This window comes from Pezoporus flaviventris, unplaced genomic scaffold (assembly GCF_033815535.1).
Source record: "Pezoporus flaviventris isolate CSIRO_AGI_PZ_B2104156 unplaced genomic scaffold, CSIRO_AGI_Pfla_v1 ptg000021l, whole genome shotgun sequence".
In the NCBI taxonomy this organism is placed as follows: Eukaryota; Metazoa; Chordata; class Aves; order Psittaciformes; family Psittacidae; genus Pezoporus; species Pezoporus flaviventris.
The window spans coordinates 5,746,761-5,767,126 of record NW_026892569.1 but is presented as its reverse complement, the minus strand read 5'-3'; the positions used below and the strand labels follow the sequence as shown (position 1 = coordinate 5,767,126).

At 42.3% G+C, this 20,366-nt stretch overlaps 1 protein-coding gene across 1 annotated transcript in view; it reads right to left on the bottom strand.

Moving 5' to 3' along the window:
• SUCLG2 (succinate-CoA ligase GDP-forming subunit beta) overlaps positions 1 to 20,366 on the bottom strand; it is a 132,173-nt gene that overhangs the window by 41,671 nt on the left and 70,136 nt on the right. Inside the window, exons 8-9 of the mRNA XM_061455815.1 lie at positions 15,692 to 15,853; positions 13,827 to 13,969 (exon numbers count right to left, since the gene is read on the bottom strand). Coding sequence (XP_061311799.1) covers positions 13,827 to 13,969; positions 15,692 to 15,853 — 305 coding nt within the window. The remainder of the gene's footprint in view (positions 1 to 13,826; positions 13,970 to 15,691; positions 15,854 to 20,366) is intronic.

Sequence of the window (20,366 nt, the reverse complement as noted above, 5' to 3'; positions counted from 1 at the left end):
AACCATGAGCTGCTCCAATATCCTTGGTTAAAGGCAGAGTATTTGTACAGATTTCTGAGGCAGAAAATGCAATATACCTTTGTCAAGTTTTCCCAGCTTTACAAGATGTTTCTGTGCTCCTATAGGTCTTTTCTACCTCTATAAGGAGTCATCCTATGACAGTTTAGGGCTATTCTCTGAAAGAGGAAAACAAACCTCTAGACCATCACCAGCGCCAAGGAGAATCAACTCATCCTGAAACACTCTGGCTACATTTTTGTTCAGCTGGTTCTTAAAAACTTGCAGCGCTGGATAGCCTGTAAGTTCCTAAAATAAAGTGCTGTAGGACTCAACTACCTTTTTGATGGACAATTTTCAGAACGCCTAACTTCTATTTCTTTGCTGCATTTAAGCCTTACCACTTCTCACCTTACTGTGTCAGACACTGACTTGCAACACTGGGTAGATTATCCAGGTTAACTGAAGGTTTCTTTCACCTTTTGTGTCTGGTTCCTCTTTCAACATTTGAGATTGTATTTTAAGTAAGACAAAAGGATAGTCTCTCCATATGTTTTCACGCCCCACCCCCCCAAGGCAAAAGGGGCTCTCTATGTTCTATTAGGTGATAATATGAAGATGACATAGTAAGATCCATCTTCCAAAAACTATGTGGTATACCTCAATGACACTGTCTTACAGAAGTGTCAAAATTGCAACATGAACCCAACAGATTTATTGATTATGACTTTCTTTTTTAAAATGTAGCATTTCACTTCTACAAAAACCATGCTGAATACAAAACTGGCAGTGGGATAGGGCTCTGTAATAAGCAGCAAAGGAACATGTAATAAACACTCAAATAACAGGAATAACTTTTATCATTTCCATAGTGCCTAATTTAAGGGACTACGTAATTTTTGATTGTGTTGAGAGCAGACATATATGGTACATGAGTATTATAACCTACAGTTCACACAGAGGGGGACAAGAGAGCAGTCAAAGCCTGAACTTTCAAAAGCAGCCGCTAAATTGAAGTGCCACCATTTTCAGATATCCAGCCCCTTTAGGGCTATGCAGAGCTGTGAACACTGGACTAGCAGTTAGCTCTCATGGAACGGTGTATTATAACACACCGATATTTTTCACTACAATAACTCTTCACCTACAGCTTTTAGAGTACTCAAAACATCATATGATGCTTCACTCTCTTGTATGAATCAGAAAAACACACAAAGCATAAAGCCTTTTCAGGCTGTGTAAAGAAGAGCTGGGAAATGAAGTGTGTAAAGGGTGCATGACAGTTGAATGAGAAAGCAGAAAGATTTCTAATGACTATGTAAAAACAGGGTTCCCCTGCATTATGCGAAATGACGTGCAATCCGACAATCAGAATCCACCACTAACACTCTAGTATATGTCCTTAACTGAATGCTATTTAATTTCATTTCATCAACATTATACAGACACTGAAATAGACTGCATGTGTGATAGACAAGCTTATCTCATCCTACTGATTCATGTTTTCACATTACTGTAACACTGACAATTAGCGAAGGAAACACTGAAAATGCATGACAAACTATTCACAACTAGCCTATGCTCTAATGGGGATAAGGCTCAATATCACAGCAAGTGTGGGTATTTTAATGTTTGTATTTTTAAAACCTCTACACCCCATCTTTTATTTATGCCTTTTAAAGTTTAATAGTCCCCTTCCCACTCTCCAAAGCACCCTCCTCTCACTCCACACAAAATGTCCCGGACTAACAGCAATACCAAACCTCATCAATGGGCAAAGGCAGCCCTAGAAGAAAGTGCATCAAGTTGTTTCTTTATTTCTGGATATTGCCTTTGACGTACTCTTCTTCTTAGTTAAGACAGACTTGATAGCCTTGGACTGACTGGCATGCCTAATACTGCCACAGACGTTCTGCAGGTCACATTAAACAGCTGTGCAAACTGCCAGCATGCTGAAGTTGGCTGCTGACATCATTTTTACATGATGTGATTATAATGTCTCAGTGCCCAGTCCTGGATCAGAAACACCATGTGACAACATTCCCCTCTTCTTCTTCCATTCTCTTTTTTCCCAGACTGTTTGAATTGATGCCTCAGAGGGCAGGATGCAGGGAATAACTGGTTGGGAGTAAATACCTGGCAACTTGTAAGAAGCTTATCTACCAAAACCCCTTTTTGGCTCAGGCTTGTAACAACAGTTAAACACTAGTCACAGACTCGCTGAATAAGGCAGATTTTTACACAACTTCCAGGACAAACCCCTCAGCTACACAGTGAAGCCTACTTAAAAACCATACTCAAAAGAGCCTTTTCCCCCTAAAACTGGGAGCATGTGTAAAGTTTGTGTAAAGTTGCAGAGTGAGAGCAAACACTCCGGTAACACTGATGTAGTTACTACACACCAAACTGCCTGAATGTTTGCAGACTTTCTGAATCATCTTAACTGAGCTAGCTCACCCAATTCTGAATTAATTCACCTGAAATAAAGACCAAATAAATTCTACAAGACAACCTTATTTTTATTTCTGAAATCTAAGGAAAGAATATCCTAAATCTTTCCTCCTAGTATAATGTTCTCCCTTCTGTTGCCACACATAGAACTGCAATGTTAAGAAAACTAATACTAAAAATCCCTCCAGCCAAAAGGATAAAGCCATGATAAAAATGCCTTATTATATATGGATGGATAAAGCGTATTAGTTTCACAACAAGCACAGCCAGAAAATAAGTGAATTGCAAAAATATGATTTAATGATACCCTCCTTCACAATGCTGTTCACTCTCTCAGACGCCTGGAAAATACAAGCCCCAAGACCTCTGCATCACACTCAATGGTGAGACATGTTAGTGCCATTACTTTTCCCATCCCTGAGCTGGGCAGAGATGCATCTGACATAAGCAAACAGGTGAAGAAAAGTGACAGGAATAAGAATGCTTATTCCATATTAATAAAACAATAATCTGAATTCAGACTAAAAAGTAGCTAAAGGAAAAAAAAACAACAAATTTCTGTGTGTGTTTGATATTAATTATTCCCTGGATATGAGTTAACAGATGTCAATATAGAATATATTTTTTTCCAGAGACATGTTTGTCAATCTGTCAATGTTTTTTGCTTAAACGACAAGCAAACACTTGTTAACATCAATTGATTCAGTAAGTCTTTAGTCACATCATCAATGACAGGCTTCAAAAAGGGTTCTCAAAGGAGCTTTAGGGGGAAAAGGAGAACAAGAATAACATAATCTTGGCCTTTAACTGCCCGTATTCCAGTGATACTTTCCAACAGGAGACAACTGTTAAGGACTAGAGCCAGTCACTGGTGAACCAAGACTGCTTACAATGTACTCTGCTTTTTTTACTGGGTTTGCATCGCAAGGTTTTGGTTTTGGAGGGCCTATGGATGAGTCTCCTGTGAGAAGCTGCTAGAAGGTTCCCCGATGTCCAACACAGCCATTGCCCTCCAGCTCCAAGATGGACCTGCTGCTGGCCAAGGCTGGGCCCATCAGTGAAGGTGGTAGCGTGTATTTAAGAAGGAAAAACAAACTTGTGCAATGGTAACTTCAGCTGGAGAGAGCAGTAAGAGTGTGTGAGAGAAACAGCCCTGCAGACACTCAAGTCAGTGCAGAAGGAGGGAGAAGATGCTCTAAGTGCCTGGGCAGAGACTCCGCTGCAGCCCATGGTGCAGAGCATGTTGAGAGAGAAGCTTCAGTTCCCTGGACAGCAGATTTATTATTATTTCAGCTTATTATTATTTAAATTATTATTATTTCTATTTATTATTATTATTTCAAATTACTATTATTTGCAAAACCCTGTTAAATCCTATAAACAGATATCATACAGTAAATGTAACAGGCCAAGTCTTCAGCATGAATAAAAATGAGCACCTACTGAGCTTGGTAAGGACGTGAGAGTACTCAAGGATGAGGACTTCAGTAAGGATAGCTGAAACAGCACCTCATTCATCCAGGCATCACTCAGGCCTCTGAAATACCAACGGAAACAACCTCCTCTACCTGACTTGTGGCACAAGCAGGAGAAATGAAGCTCCTGCAGTGCCTCCCAGCAGCTTCAACACCCAGAAGTGAGCCACCTTCCCCTTTCCTGTTACTAACTGAAGTGCAGGAAGACAGCTTATTTTCTGCCAAAGCAGACACACAGCACAAAGTCACAGAAATAAGACAGGCAGGCAGGAAGAAAGTTAAAAACAGTCTGGAATTTAGATAGTGAAATAAAAGGAATTCAGAACCATTGCAGTGACCTATCTGACATAAGGGGTACTGGATATGGCAGGCTGCAAACAAGACTGGCAGAATATAAAAGAGTCACTGACTCCAGAGATAGCATTTCCATTCAAAGCCAGTGGGGAACCTTCTGCAACAAAAATACCCCTTTTTTATCTTTTAATTTTATATTTTTTTAGAATTATAGACCCTGAAAACAGCCAGATTAAACCAGCAGGACAGCAGCCAGGATCTTCATCTTTCTCAAAACCAATATCCCCAGCTTCATCAAATCAAATCACCGCATACCTGTATTGTGTTGCTTTAATACAAAACAGACATTTTAAAGATCTATTTCAAAGTGCAGCTGAACGTTTCCTTCTGGAAGATTTCTTCTCCTGCAATGTCCTTAATGCTACCAGTGTTACGTCTCGGTGCAACTAAAAGACAGGACTTGTTCATATTGCAGCCCTGCAAGCTTGTTTGTTCAGTCTTTCTCAGCTTAATGTTGTCTGGAGACATTTACAGCAATTAATTGTCCGTCAAGTTCCAAAGAGCTAATTTTTATCTTCTCAAACAAGGTGGGAATCAGGTTAAAGGTTACAGGGAAATGACTGAACAGATATAAACTGTGGATGCTGCATTAGCCACGACAACTCTTGGGGTTAAAAGCCTACTATTAGTTAAGAAAAGAGAGGATTTATTCAATTATTTTACTGTGTATTAGTGATCTAATGGACATGGTGTATTAGGAGAGGAAGTAACATTTACTATCTTTTCTGAACAGAAAGAAATAAAATTTGACAAGTTTATTGTTCTAATAGCTACTACACTTACATTAATATTAACTGCAGAGCTGTAAGAAAATCAAGGGCTTTGATGTTAGGCTGATGTAACTGCCAGGGTGTTGTGGTTTAAACCCAGTCAGGTAACTTGTTCACTCACTCCCAGTGAGTGGTGCCAAGCTGACAACAATCAAGGTCCGTGTTCGTCTCCCCCCCCCTCCCTGCACCGGGGCTCTCCCCTTCCCCGCTCCCGGAGGAACGGGGAGGAGGATCGAGAGAGTGCAACTCCTACGGGTTGAGACAAGAACAGTCCAGCAACAAATCACCACCGCTACTATCAGCTAAAACAATGATAAGGGAAAATAACAAGGGAAGAGAATACGATACCACCGGCCAAGAAAACGAGTTCCACCCGGAAGCTCCTGTCCTTCCGGGTAACTCCCAGTTACCCCCCACCCCGGGCATGACGTGCTGTGGTATGGAATACCTCCCCGGCTAGCCCGGGTCAGGCGCCCCGTCTCTGCTTCCTCACAGCTTCCCCTCCTCCCTGGCAGAGCATGAGCCTCACAGAGTCCTTGGTCAGGGTAAACATCACTTAGCAACAACCGAAAACATCGGCTTCACCAACGCTGTTCTCAAAACTAGAAGTCAAAACACAGCACTGCACCAGCTAACACAAAGGAAAAAACATGACTGCTACTGCTGAACCCAGGACATTATCCACCCCTTATTCCATACCATTCACGTCGTGCTCAGATCCCACATTTTCAATACACCATCGCTCTCCCACATATATACATCCATATACATACAGACCAAGAGGAAAAAAATCATTTTCTTAGTGCATGGACCAATCCCTATAATGCTGCCGAGTCCATTCGGTCCATGATGTTCCAAGTTCATTCTCTGTTGGGATGATGGCTGGAGGGAAGTCAGGGCCAGTCGCTGGTGACCTGGAGACATCTAGTTGATGGGCTATAAAAGCATTACACAGCAGGCAACAGCATACAATTGAGTTCACTGGCTGTTTTCCCCTAAAATCAAATCCCCTTGAGGTATACATCGGACTTCCCCATCTTCCCGCATTACCCACCAAGTATATCCAGGTCCCTGAGCAAAAGCAATCCCACGAGTGGGTTTGCCTTTACCTGAAGCAGGAATAACCCAGACTGTCTTCCCCAGCAAATTCTTCATATGCACCACGGGAACTTTGTCCCCCTCTACAATATGTAAAAGTTCTGACTGGGCTGGGCCGGCCCTGTTGGCAGATCCTCTGGTGTTGACCAACCAGGTGGCCTTTGGTAAATGTGTATCCCAATGCTTGAAAGTTCCCCCACCCATCGCTCTCAGTGTAGTTTTTAACAGCCCATTGTACCGTTCGATTTTCCCAGAGGCTGGTGCATGGTAGGGGATGTGATATACCCACTCAATGCCATGCTCTTTGGCCCAAATATCTATAAGGTTATTCCGGAAATGAGTCCCATTGTCTGACTCAATTCTCTCTGGGGTGCCGTGTCGCCACAAAATCTGTTTCTCAAGGCCCAGGATGGTGTTCCGGGCAGTGGCATGGGGCACAGCGTATGTTTCCAGCCACCCGGTGGTTGCTTCCACCATGGTAAGCACATGGCGCTTGCCTTGGCGGGTTGGTGGCAGTGTGATATAGTCAATCTGCCAGGCCTCCCCATATTTATACTTCAACCATCGTCCTCCATACCAAAGAGGCTTTAACCGCTTGGCTTGTTTAATTGCAGCACATGTTTCACACTCATGAATAACCTGGGCAATAGTGTCCATTGTTAAGTCCACCCCTCGGTCACGGGCCCATCTATATGTTGCATCTCTGCCTTGATGGCCTGAAGTGTCATGGGCCCACCGGGCCAAAAATAATTCACCTTTATGTTGCCAATCTAAGTCCATCTGAGCCACTTCAATCTTAGCCGCTTTATCCACTTGTTGGTTGTTCTGGTGTTCCTCAGTGGCCCGACTCTTGGGTACATGGGCATCTACATGACGTACCTTCACCACCAGGTTCTGCACCCGGGCAGCAATATCTTTCCACAGTGCAGCAGCCCAGATGGGTTTACCTCTGCGTTGCCAGTTGCTCTGCTTCCATTGCTTCAACCACCCCCACAGGGCATTTGCCACCATCCATGAGTCAGTATAGAGATAAAGTACTGGCCACTTTTCTCGTTCAGCAATGTCCAGGGCCAGCTGGATGGCTTTCACCTCGGCAAATTGACTCGATTCACCCTCTCCTTCAGCAGTTTCTGCAACTTGTCGTCCAGGACTCCATACAGCTGCCTTCCATCTCCGATGCTTTCCCACAATACGGCAAGAGCCATCAGTAAACAAGGCATACTGCTTTTCACTTTCTGACAGTTTATTATATGGTGGGGCCTCTTCAGCACGCACCACCTCCTCCTCTGGTGACATTCCGAAATCTTTGCCCTCTGGCCAGTCCATGATGACTTCTAGAATGCCTGGACGACTGGGATTTCCTATTCGAGTTCGTTGTGTAATTAGTGCAGCCCATTTACTCCATGTAGCATCAGTTGCATGATGTGTAGAGGAGACCCTGCCTTTGAACATCCAGCCCAGCACGGGCAGCCGGGGTGCCAGGAGGAGCTGTGCTTCAGTGCCAATCACTTCCGAAGCAGCTCGAACCCCTTCATAGGCTGCCAGTATCTCTTTCTCAGTTGGGGTATAGCTGGCCTCAGATCCTTTGTATCCCCGACTCCAAAAGCCGAGGGGTCGACCTCGAGTCTCCCCTGGAGCTTTCTGCCAGAGGCTCCAGGTAGGACCGTTCTCCCCAGCTGCAGTGTACAGCACATTTTTTACATCTGGTCCGGTTCGGACTGGTCCAAGGGCTACTGCATGAACTATCTCGCGTTTAATTTGCTCAAAGGCTTGTTGCTGCTCAGGGCCCCATTTAAAATCATTCTTCTTCCGGGTCACATGATAGAGAGGGCTTACAATCGAACTGTAATTTGGGATGTGCATTCTCCAGAACCCCACTGCACCCAAGAAAGCTTGCGTTTCTTTCTTATTAGTTGGTGGAGACATTGCTGTTATCTTGTTGATCACATCTGTGGGGATCTGTCTACGTCCATCTTGCCATTTTATTCCCAAAAATTGTATCTCCTGTGCAGGTCCCTTGACCTTACTCCGTTTTATGGCAAAACCGGCTTTCAGCAGGATTTGGATTATTTTCCTCCCTTTCTCAAAGACTTCTTCCGCTGTATCGCCCCACACAATAATGTCATCAATGTATTGCAGGTGTTCTGGAGCTTGCCCCTGTTCCAGTGCAGTCTGGATCAGTCCATGGCAAATGGTAGGGCTGTGTTTCCACCCCTGGGGCAGTCGGTTCCAAGTGAACTGGACACCCCTCCAAGTAAAAGCAAACTGTGGCCTGCACTCTGCTGCCAAAGGAATGGAGAAAAATGCATTGGCAATATCAATCGTGGCATACCACTTGGCTGCTTTTGACTCTAGCTCATACTGAAGTTCTAGCATGTCCGGTACGGCAGCACTCAATGGTGGTGTGACTTCATTCAGGCCACGATAGTCTACTGTTAGTCTCCATTCTCCATTAGACTTTCGCACTGGCCATATGGGGCTATTGAAGGGTGAGCGGGTCCTGCTGATCACCCCCTGACTCTCCAGTCTACGGATCAGCTGATGGATGGGAATCAGGGAGTCTCGGTTGGTGCGATATTGCCGCCGGTGCACTGTTGTGGTCGCAATTGGCACTTGTTGTTCTTCAACTTTCAGCAACCCCACAGCAGAGGGATCTTCTGAGAGACCAGGCAAGGTGGACAGCTGCTCAATTTCCTCAGTCTCCAAAGCAGCAATACCAAAAGCCCACCGGTACCCTTTTGGGTCTTTGAAGTACCCTCTCTTGAGGTAGTCTATGCCGAGGATGTATGGAGCCTCTGGACCAGTCACAATAGGGTGCTTTTGCCACTCCCTCCCAGTCAGGCTGATTTCAGCCTCCAGCACAGTCAACTCTTGGGATCCTCCTGTTACTCCAGAAATATAGATGGGTTCCACCCCTTGACAGCTTGATGGCATCAGGGTACACTGTGCACCGGTATCTACTAGAGCCTTATACTTCTGTGGGACTGATGTGCCAGGCCATCTGATCCACACAGTCCAGTAAATCCGATTGTCCCCTACCTCCACCTGGCTGGAGGCAGGGCCCCTCTAATGGTCGTCACAGCATTGGACACTTAAGTCGTGTTGAAAGGGATTATTCTTCGTTATCACAGGAGCTGGAGTAAAATCAGCTCTTCCACTCCATCTGGGAAACTGCTCACCAGAAACTGAAGCCGTAGCTCTCATGGGACGATCAGTCTTGGCCCTTGCTCCCCTCTTCAGTTCGCTCACCCGTTCCTCCAAAGCTGAAGTAGGTTTTCCATCCCACTTTGTCATGTCTTCTCCGTGATCCAGCAGGTAAAACCATAGGGTACCCCGTGGCGTATACCTTCTGTATCTCCTCTCTTGAACAATAGGACGTCTTTTGTTAATAGCTGAGACGCGTGTTGGTACACGTGAGGAGCTGGATAAATCAGATACATCGTCCCTCAATTTGTCGAGGTCCTGGGACAGTTTTTTCACAGCTGAGATGATGGAAGGAGTGAGATTGTCTTCGAACTCTCGGAGTTTATGAACCATTTCATCCACTGTTAGTGGTACTATGTCATTCCAGGTCACTGTTGCCAATGAATGGGCATATGATGACGGTGCATTCCGTGTAAGTTTTCGCCACATGGGTCGTGTACATTCAACTTCATCTGGATCTATAGGTGTATCCCCGTTATTCGGCTTGATGTGATAGATCATCTCTACGATGGCCGATTCCCTCAGAGACTGGATGCCTTTGTCTATAGTAGTCCACTTGGCCGAACGACTCGTAACATCGTCCTTGTACGGAAACCTTTCTTTCACAGCTGCCAAGAGCCTCCTCCAAAGGCTGAGGGACTTTTTCTCTCTTGCAATTGCTTTGTCAATTCCCCCTTCTCTAGCAAGTGATCCCAGCTGCTTGGCTTCTGTACCTTCTAGTTCGTGACCATCGGCCCCATTGTCCCAGCATCGGAGTAACCAGGTGATGATGTGCTCCCCTGCTTGACGGGTAAAATCTTTTCGCATATTCCGCAGCTCGGTTGAGGTCCGAGGTCGAGAAGTTACCTCTTCTTCTTCTTCTTCGTCATGTGAGGATGACTCCTGATCAGATTCTGGACCGGGTGGTGAATTCATTGGTTCTTCATCTCGCTTCACCCTTTTTGCCTCCTTTTTGCTTGTTCTCTTGCGTACAGGGGCAACCGATATTGGTACGAATTGGTCCTCTGGTTTGGCTGCAGTGATTATCACTGTGGTTTGAGTAGCGACTGTACTTGTTGCTGGGGGTGGTGTAGCTACCGTGCTTGGAGCTGGGGTAACCGCGCTGTCTGTTGCAGTTGAAGTTTGAGCAGCTGCTGTACTTGCCACTGGGGTAGCTGCGCAGTTCATTGTAGCCAAAGTTTGAGTAGCGACTGTCGCTTTGCCCTCAAATCCGCCGACATTCTTTTCCTTTTGAAGGTGCTGGATAGTGTTGAACAAGGCCCTGTAAGCATAGGCCAAGCCCCAGCACGTTGCCGTGATTTGTCCATCTCTGGTATGGCCAGAATGACCACACACCTCATTTAAGTGTTTTACTAATTCTTCTGGATTTTGCAGTTGTTCGGTAGTGAAATTCCAAAATACTGGGGGGGCCCACTGACCTAGATACTTGCCCATACTATCCCACACACCCTGCCACTCATGGCTGTCCAGCCTCTGGGAAAATCTCTCGGTCCTCCTACATCGTCGTTTGACCCCAGACAAGACCCAAACCTGAATCTGCTTAACTCTTGAAATCAGTAGTGGGCAAAACACACTCTGTATGCGTGTTAGCATGGTGATTCCCATCACCATCAGCAAACAAGTCTCAAGAGCATTAAAAGGCCATTTAAAAAATTCGAAACTCTCAAATGTAAATGGTCTGGGGGGACGACTAGGAGGGTAAAAGGATGTCTCCTTCACAGGTTGAGCACCTGAGAAGGAGAAAAAAGATGTGTAATTGCTAAGCACCTCCATCATATACCTCCCAAAGTATAAAGGTGGTGACCACACTGGGAACATAAGCCAGATCAGTTTCATGATCAATGATTCTATTGTATTACAAGTCATTACCATAAAGTACAATGGGATAAAAACCTTAGCCCAAGCCCCACACTTGAAAAACACTAATACAGCCAATACCGGATGGACGTAAGATATGGTATACTGAAACTGTGAGATCAAGAGGAAAAACCTTGAGAGCCAATAAATCAGCATTGTGACGAGTGACTATCAATCCAGTCAGATCTGTTCTTATCTCAACCCCTCGTGCCCCACGTTGGGCGCCAAAAAGAACTGTCGTGGTTTAAACCCAGTCAGGTAACTTGTTCACTCACTCCCAGTGAGTGGTGCCAAGCTGACAACAATCAAGGTCCGTGTTCGTCTCCCCCCCCCTCCCTGCACCGGGGCTCTCCCCTTCCCCGCTCCCGGAGGAACGGGGAGGAGGATCGAGAGAGTGCAACTCCTACGGGTTGAGACAAGAACAGTCCAGCAACAAATCACCACCGCTACTATCAGCTAAAACAATGATAAGGGAAAATAACAAGGGAAGAGAATACGATACCACCGGCCAAGAAAACGAGTTCCACCCGGAAGCTCCTGTCCTTCCGGGTAACTCCCAGTTACCCCCCACCCCGGGCATGACGTGCTGTGGTATGGAATACCTCCCCGGCTAGCCCGGGTCAGGCGCCCCGTCTCTGCTTCCTCACAGCTTCCCCTCCTCCCTGGCAGAGCATGAGCCTCACAGAGTCCTTGGTCAGGGTAAACATCACTTAGCAACAACCGAAAACATCGGCTTCACCAACGCTGTTCTCAAAACTAGAAGTCAAAACACAGCACTGCACCAGCTAACACAAAGGAAAAAACATGACTGCTACTGCTGAACCCAGGACACAGGGCTGCTACAGCCTCCTGTTATGTGCCAGGATATCTGCATATCTTCCCTAGTTCTAATTTTACCTCCTGCATATTCTTTACCAGTTGCCATTAAGAGAAGTTTTTCACCCGATGTCTCATGGAACTGTAACAGTATTGCTGATGGTCACACTGACATAAAGATCAGTCACACTGAAAGGGCTGAAAAGAAACAGTTCAGAAGTGACTCACTTTAAGCTTCTCAAGGATCACATCTGCGGTCATATGCAGAACTAGGCTCAAAAGGACTAATGCTAATAACATCCTCCCCCTTTTTCCTGGAGTGCAATAAAGAGAACAGGCAAGAGGGAGCTGTTCTGCGATTCTTCCTGTGAATGAAGGAAGATCAGAAAAGGCATTCAAAAGGAAAAGAGGATGCAACAAATTAATGAGGAATGAATTGTGCTGCGTTTAGGCTAAAACCTTCCGCATCTTCAGCAAGTCAAAGGCAGGAATGGCACAGCTATAGCTGTGCATAAAAACAAACATAAATTACTATAGCAGGTTCTTCCCATGCTACCTTTTATTTGTGTAGCTTTATTAGACCTGGTGCAAGCATGTAGTATTAAGCAGTAATATATAAGCAGAATATATAATAGAAGAAGGATATACTTAAAAGTCAAATGTTGGGCATGCAGGTGTTATATAGCTGAGAGGTACTGAAATACCTTTTTGCTTTCAAATTGTTCAAACTCAGCTTCATCACCAAAATTAATACATGTTGTGTGTGCTGTAGCAGGCAGATGAATGCATTTAGTATACTGATAATCATCAGCTAGAGTTGCATATCTAAGACTTTACTGCATCTGCTTCTCCACCAACACAAGTTTTAGAACCCAATTACATCTCAGCCAGACCTTGATCATCATACAAAATACACACCACAGAACAACTCAGACACATGCAAGCAAATCTTTGTGCAGTGCCCTGAGGATAAAGCTCCACAAATGAAGACAAGCACAACACTACTAGCATCAGGCAATGAAGGAAACTACCAGGTTTTCTAACATGAATCGCAAATCCATCTTTCGTCCCTTCTGCCCCAAGTAAGGTACCTTGCTTCTCTAGGTCTGTGTTCTTCTAGTTATGCTAGTAACTTGAAGCTTATACCATCACTAAGCAGAAGGAAATAATCAGTTCTCTTCCTGTGGGTCTTGGGAAGAATATAAGCCTAGAGCTCTACAAACAGAAGGTCAGCATGACCCCATCTATGTGTGTGCAAAAAGGCCCAGGAAGAATGTTTTGAGTAGTACAGCTGAACGGTCGAGATACTATGTGCCTGTGCAAGGAGAGTTACAACTGCAAAGAGCTTAAAATCTGAAGTCAACCTGTGCTTCTTTTGTACTGCAAATTTTCTTCCTGATTCTGCCTTGAAATTTTGTTACAAACAATATTCATCTCTACATGAAAAGTCACAACTTTTTGTCACTGCTGCACAGGATACACAATTACAGAGATGTAATTTTCACTGGAAGGTAGTATTTAGAGGAGTTTGTATCACAGACAAAACAAACATGAGGAGAATGGATGGAAGCACTGGAAAAAAGAGGAAAAGGAGACAAAGCCAGCAAACCTGCATGCACGTGGACCAGGAACTGAAAAGTCAGGCCAGTGGTTCACAGTGAAATCATTTTCCTTCCAGGTCGCCCCTTAAGTAACTCATCCTCAGTGTTCACACCATTATCTCTATTTTTCAGCATACTGATGTTCCATACCATAGCTGTATTACTGCACAGGGAAGCTTCTGGTCCAAAACCACCTTTTTTACCTTTGGATCAGCAGTCAGCAGCTTGAATGCTTGATACACTTGTGCTTCTTTCACGCCACCACCCAAATCCAAGAAGTTGGCTGGCTTTCCACCATTCAAGGATATTATATCGCATGTTGCCATTGCAAGTCCAGCTCCATTGACTGCAATTACAAACACCAAGTACTTATATTTCACATAAAAGTATGTAAGATTTGTAAAAAAGTTTAAAACATATCAGCACAACCACAGCTCATGAACACCTGTTTCTAAATGGATCAGTACCTATTCAAGGATATCCAAAGCAAAAACTAATTCAAAGTCTGGTGCACACACACCAACATTTAGGTTTCTTTATGACTGTATCTTTAGGACTTAGATGTGCACCTTTCCTTAATTACAGGCACACAAAAACTTCTTGGAATAATGATCACACCATGAGGCATGAAGGACAAATTGACTCCTTAAGCTCCCCTCCATCATGCTGATAGCAGTAGAGGATGTTTTGTATTACTGTAAAAGAGACAACTGAATTTTGGGGACAAATGCTCCTGAAACTGCCTTTTATTTTGCATTTGCATTAGTCTAAAAGCAATCCCAGGGGCACACACATCCTCTAAGCTAGAAAAAGAAGGAGAGAATTACTTGTCCCCAGCAAATTGCTCCTGCTAGACAAAGGAAATCTTCCGTGTCATCTGCAATTCAACAGCAAGACCTAAGACTAGAGAAACAGTAATATACCATAGCGTTGCCAATTATTATTTGGGGTTTTTTGTTGTTTTGTTGGTTTTGTTTTTTAAATTAAGATCAAAGTCTCACTGTCACTGAATCTAACTGCAGAGTGTTAACAGTATCTTCTAGATTTATGGTTAGAGTACACATCTAAGCAATATAAACTATAGAATCATAGAATAGTTAGGGTTGGAAAGGACCTTAAGATCATCTACTTCCAACCCCCCCCTCCCATGGGCAGGGACACCTCACACTAAACCATATCACCCAAGGCCTCGTCCAACCTGGTCTTGAGCACTGCCAGGGATGGAGCATTCACAACTTCCCTGGGGAACCCATTCCAGTGCCTCACCACCCTAACAGGAAAGAATTTCCTCCTTATATCCAATCTAAACTTCCCCTGTTTAAGTTTTAACCCGTTACCCCTTGTCCTGTCACTACAGTCCCTAATGAAGAGTCCCTCCCCAGCATCCGTATAGGCCCCCTTCAGATACTGGACTGCTGGACATTTTCTCACCAAGCTGAAATAAAATGCCTAATTCAATTAGATTCATAATAAAATGTACCGGCTAAAAGCATTTATACAAAGTGAAAATTATTTAGAGGACAGCTCACCTTCTTACTTATCTCTTCTAAAGAGAAAAGTCATTTCTGTCCTACAGAAACTTCAGGAAAATAAGAAGCTGATATTTTGCTTTTAACAACCTTCCTTAAAGGAAAAGTGGAGTTCAATATTCAACTGTAAGCGCAAATATAATGTTTTTACACACATACTTTTGCAGGGTCTTTTAAGTAACACAGACTGAGTTTCGATAATTAATGATTGATTTTTGATTACTTTTCCTGGTTTTTGTTTCTATTACTGGGAGGACCAACTACATCAGCTTAACAATTCAGTGGGTAGAAACCTTCTCCCTCAGCCTGCCCTCTCCCTGACCCCCCTCATGCCCTGGCCTGTCTGCTGTAGCCTTAACCACAGTTTCAACACAGTTTTAGTTTCAGTCCTGCAAGAACTTGTGGAAGGACAGACAACCTGAGCAAAAGAGGCTGAAATACTGTTAAGGGTGGACTGAATGTCAGAATGTAAACAAAGTCTATGCACTGAACAAGTATGAATTTGTCTTCAAATGTCTTTTGGATTTATTTGTTCTTACCAAAGCAAGCAATATTTCCATCCAGTCCTATGTATTTTAAGTCGTATTTGGCAGCTTCGTTCTCTATAGGCTCATTTTCAGACTTGTCATCCATGGCAAATATTTCTTTTTGCCTAAACTCTGCATTGTCATCAAAGTTTATCTTGGCATCAAAACAAACAACTACAGAATAAAAGAATAAGACAATATACAGGCATTTAGAGACCACAGCCAGAGCTTCTGAAATATTACAACTACTACAGCAGGGATGGGAAAAGGTTACTTTGGGACTGAGGTCACTTCCACCATATGATAAGCTGAAATTCTAGCATTGAATACAGCAAGTAAGGGCAAGTTTTCCTTAAATCCTATATTGAGAAAAGCAAGCATCTCCACACTAGTAGTGTCACAGCCCTTGCCACAGATGATCTTCTGTGTTTGCTTTAAACAATGTTCATGTAAATTATGAAGCCAGTTTGTACGATTTGGACATTAGATTCATAAGAGAGTCTGCTTTCAAAAACACTGAAAGTACAACAGATATAACAAATAACAGGTTAGCAACCCAAAGCAATGTTTGATAACATGCACTCATTTATAGTTGAGCAACACACAATACTTTCCTTAGCTATAGCTTTAATTTATAATGTTATTAGCTACACACACATTATTTCCCTAAGGATCTGAATTACAACTTTGAGCCAATGGATGTTTAAAATGATCAAAAGATTACAGCTAAACAAAGAAAATTTACAAAAGAAATACAAAACTTCTCATCAATGTCAACACCCATTATGGCTGTAAAAACAAACTAATAAGTAGCTAAACCTGACTGTATTAAATAATAGATACAAAAGACAAGCTGGTAGACATAACATTAACATAAAAACACCAGCAACAGAAATGCACATAGAGCGAATGGGTTATTTGCCTATTTACTGACTCATTATTTCTATGGGTTTGCAGAGGCAAACACCTCATTAGATTAAAATGTTCTAAGTAAATGTAAGACTATACACTTATCATTTCACCATTCAAGTGATGTGACTTGTACTATGCCTAGATTATAATTACTGACTGAAGCATAATTGATATCTCAATGCAAGCCAGTCAGAAATAAGTGCCTTTCAATGATGCATACAGAAAACTCTTATTAGTTTCTCTTTCTGCTTGTTTTGATCCGTATCACCATTGAAATACATACATGTTACATGTGCATGTCTCACAAGAATTGTACACTCCTCCGCAACTAAAGGTGAACTGCATTTAAAAAGACAATTTTAAGTCTTTGATACAGATACCCACTAATTAAAACAACTACCCACACAATCTTTTTTGGTGGCCCAAATACCTCTCTTTTTTTTTCCTCAATATGCAATTGCTTAACTCAGGAGGAAAATATTGAAGCAAACAGCAAAAGATTTACACAAACAGGAGAGTCTCAATTGTACGTCTTGATTTGCACTGGGTTTTCCTGGTTTGGTTTTCTGATGTTGCCGCAGGTTTTGTGTGTCTTTGCACATTGATTGAAATACCAGATTAAATTGAAACACGACCAAATTTCACGTGAGTGACTGCAGTTTCAGAGAACTATTCATGTGTGTTTGTGTATAATAAATCTCTCTTGGAAGAGTCTAGATCTTACCCAGTCAACCATCAAGAGGGAATCTGCCAACAGGAGAAGCATCTAAAGTTCATAATACATTTCTACTCTACTAGAGCTGCTTTCATTTTTTTTAACAATGAACTAAGACTGGTACCGTTTCTCTTCTTCAAGCTCTAAGTTCTTCGAATTGCTAAAACAACTCAAAGCTAGAGTAAAACTGCAGCTGCAGAGTTTGTTTACCTTAGACATGAACATTCTCAATGTCACATTAATAGAATCTCATTTCTCCAGAACAGTCACCTTTAACAAAGGCTATGCTGTACAAAGTAGCAGGAAAAACATCTATTAATATTTATCAGCCCATTTGCACCATCAAAAGCACATTGTTACATGCATGATAGATTATACAAATGGATTTTTTTTGTCTAAACAAATATCAAAGAAAGCTCCAGCACTTGTATTCATGGAGTACTTCTGTTGTTTTTGCTAGCAGTATGGGATTTTTGTCATCTGCCAATTCAACAGCTTACATTGAGAGCAAACAAAAGAACCCAAATAAACAGGCAGTTACAGGCTTCTGACCCAATAGTGTTAACAAAGAATTTGCTACAAAATTAAACAAAAGGAAATGCATATGACAATGTATTTTCTAATGGAAATTGCACAAATGAAAAACACAAAGCACAGCAAGAAATGAATCCATCTCAACCATTACTTAGGAATAATGGTCTTCATAGAGAGACTCGTACTTTATCATTAGAAATAACTGCATTAAGCTACTCAAATGTTTTTCCATTTGTTTTATCTTTATTCTTCTTTAAGACATTTCAGATGGAGAAACTGCTAGCAAAAAGAAATAAAGCACAGGAAGGTTTCTGTGTATGCCTGCTAGTAAGATGGCCTTCACAGTTTGAAACCCACTCTGTTTCTGCTCCTCAGATTCCTGGATGTGAAACACATGCAGAACAACCTCAGAAAAAACAGCATAAAACCCCCTACCATCCCTCAAATTAAGCCCTCCTCACTAAATATGCCAAGTGCGAATACCAGAACAACCTAAGAGCTCACCACAAACTCTGATAGAAGGCAATTGTCATAAATGTCCGAAATTCTTGATATCTGACTGAGCAAAAGGACTACTGGGTACCTTCCATAATTATTCTATGATTAAGGTATCTTGGTCACTTATTCTACTTAATAACTATTTCATGAAGTTTTGAGAAAGCATATTTTGTTTTTACAGGATCAGTGGTCTTGAACCCACAGAATAAACCTTGTAAGCACACCAGCCATGGCGGACAAGCATACCAATGAATATGTGTTGAAGTAAACATCATAATCTGCAGGAAATTCCAGCAGTTTTTGTTGTACCTATTTTAAATGTGCCATTCATCTTCAAATAAGTCAAAAGTGTCACACGTTGCATGTTGCTAGAACTTGCAAAATCCAGACCATTCATTTTACAAGGCCCTATTTTATTGTTCTGCTTTAATTTCACTGTGCAACACAGAATGAAGATGATCTTATCTCATTCCAAACTGATTTTAATGAGGCCAACAGATCTATTTAAATGGTGGGGAAAACAGCAGTCTGCTACTAGGTTCTGAAGGTGTATTTTCCATTTCCATTTAAAATACAGCATACGATAGAACTGAACTGGTCAACAACAGGGCTTTTTGTTTCTTTCCCCCAGCACACATTTCACAAAGTGCATAAGAACCAACATAGCCAGAGTTAGTTCCTAAGAATGTGACTTACATTTATTAAGCTGAGTGAGGTTTACAATGCAGAAATTACTGATATGCACATTATCACAGCACTTCAAATTAACTAGAAATCTGAGCACACAGTGCTGTGAGAGATTCTCAGATAAAGAGTTAAGGCATTTGGAGGAAATCATTCTCATGAAGTAAACTCTACCCAGAGAGCTAAAGGATTCTGGTGGCAACAGCACACGCAGAAACCCAACCACAACAGAGAAGGAATTTGAAAAAGGTCTGCTATCAAAGCAGAATTCATACATCTAAGCCATAAATATGTTCTTCTACCTTAGTTTAACCTGAAAACAGCTAAATATGTTAAAAAAAATGCATATTTAATATTTATCATTATCCCTGAATTACCCTCACCTACTTTAATAGACAAGATTTCCCTTTTTGTAGTTAAAATGTCACTTTATGATACAGTATTTTTGTGCCCCAGAGCCTATTTTATAACAAAGAGCATCGTCATCAAGATGCATTAGTAAAACAGGGTGGGGCAGGATTTGTTTTACATCTTCTAGAGCTTTTCAGAGTTCATTACCAGCAGAGTGAGTTTTCCCTTTAAGCTGTGGACAATTCTCTGCCAATTCCTTTTCACTTGGTTTTTTTTTATTGTTAAAAAGGGAAGAAAAAGGTTGGACAATTGGAAGAGACTGCATACTTTCTAGCCACAATTCAGCATCTGACTAACTGAGCCAAACCCACAGATTTTTAGTGAAAAGCTGCTTACTTTACAAACTAGCTGTGGGCGCGTAAATAGTATTTAAAAAATGTTATTTCATACAATATGAGCCATTCATATACTTAACTGACACAGCAGTGATCTTTTCCCAAAAGTTTCTAGAACAGCAATTAAGCAGCCACATTCCTAATGTCTGTTAAACTGGGTAAAGGCAAAGGGAAGGAAAGGTTTCAGCTGGAAAAACAACCACTAGAATGATGTGAAAGGTAATTCAGTGCCGTATTTTTATGTTACACCTTCTTAGCCCTGTATTTCCGGTGGAAGCAGATCAGTTACCCCTTTTCTTTCCGAATGATGTATCTAAATACCAGTTCCAGCTGGAAACTCTCCTGTGCTCTAGTAGATTGTAGTCATGCATTTAAAATTTTAACTTACCCACATGCTTAGATATGTAGAATAACAAGTTTCTTTCCACACAATCTCAGTTAAGTCTAACAGCAAAAACAAACAAAAAACCCAAAACACCAAAAAAACCCACCCAAACCAAGAATAACCTAACTTGTACAAAGAGCAGTAAAGCAGAAAACGTTAGTTTCTCATCAAACACAACATGTAGAAGCCAATACTTCGATTATTTGCATGAAA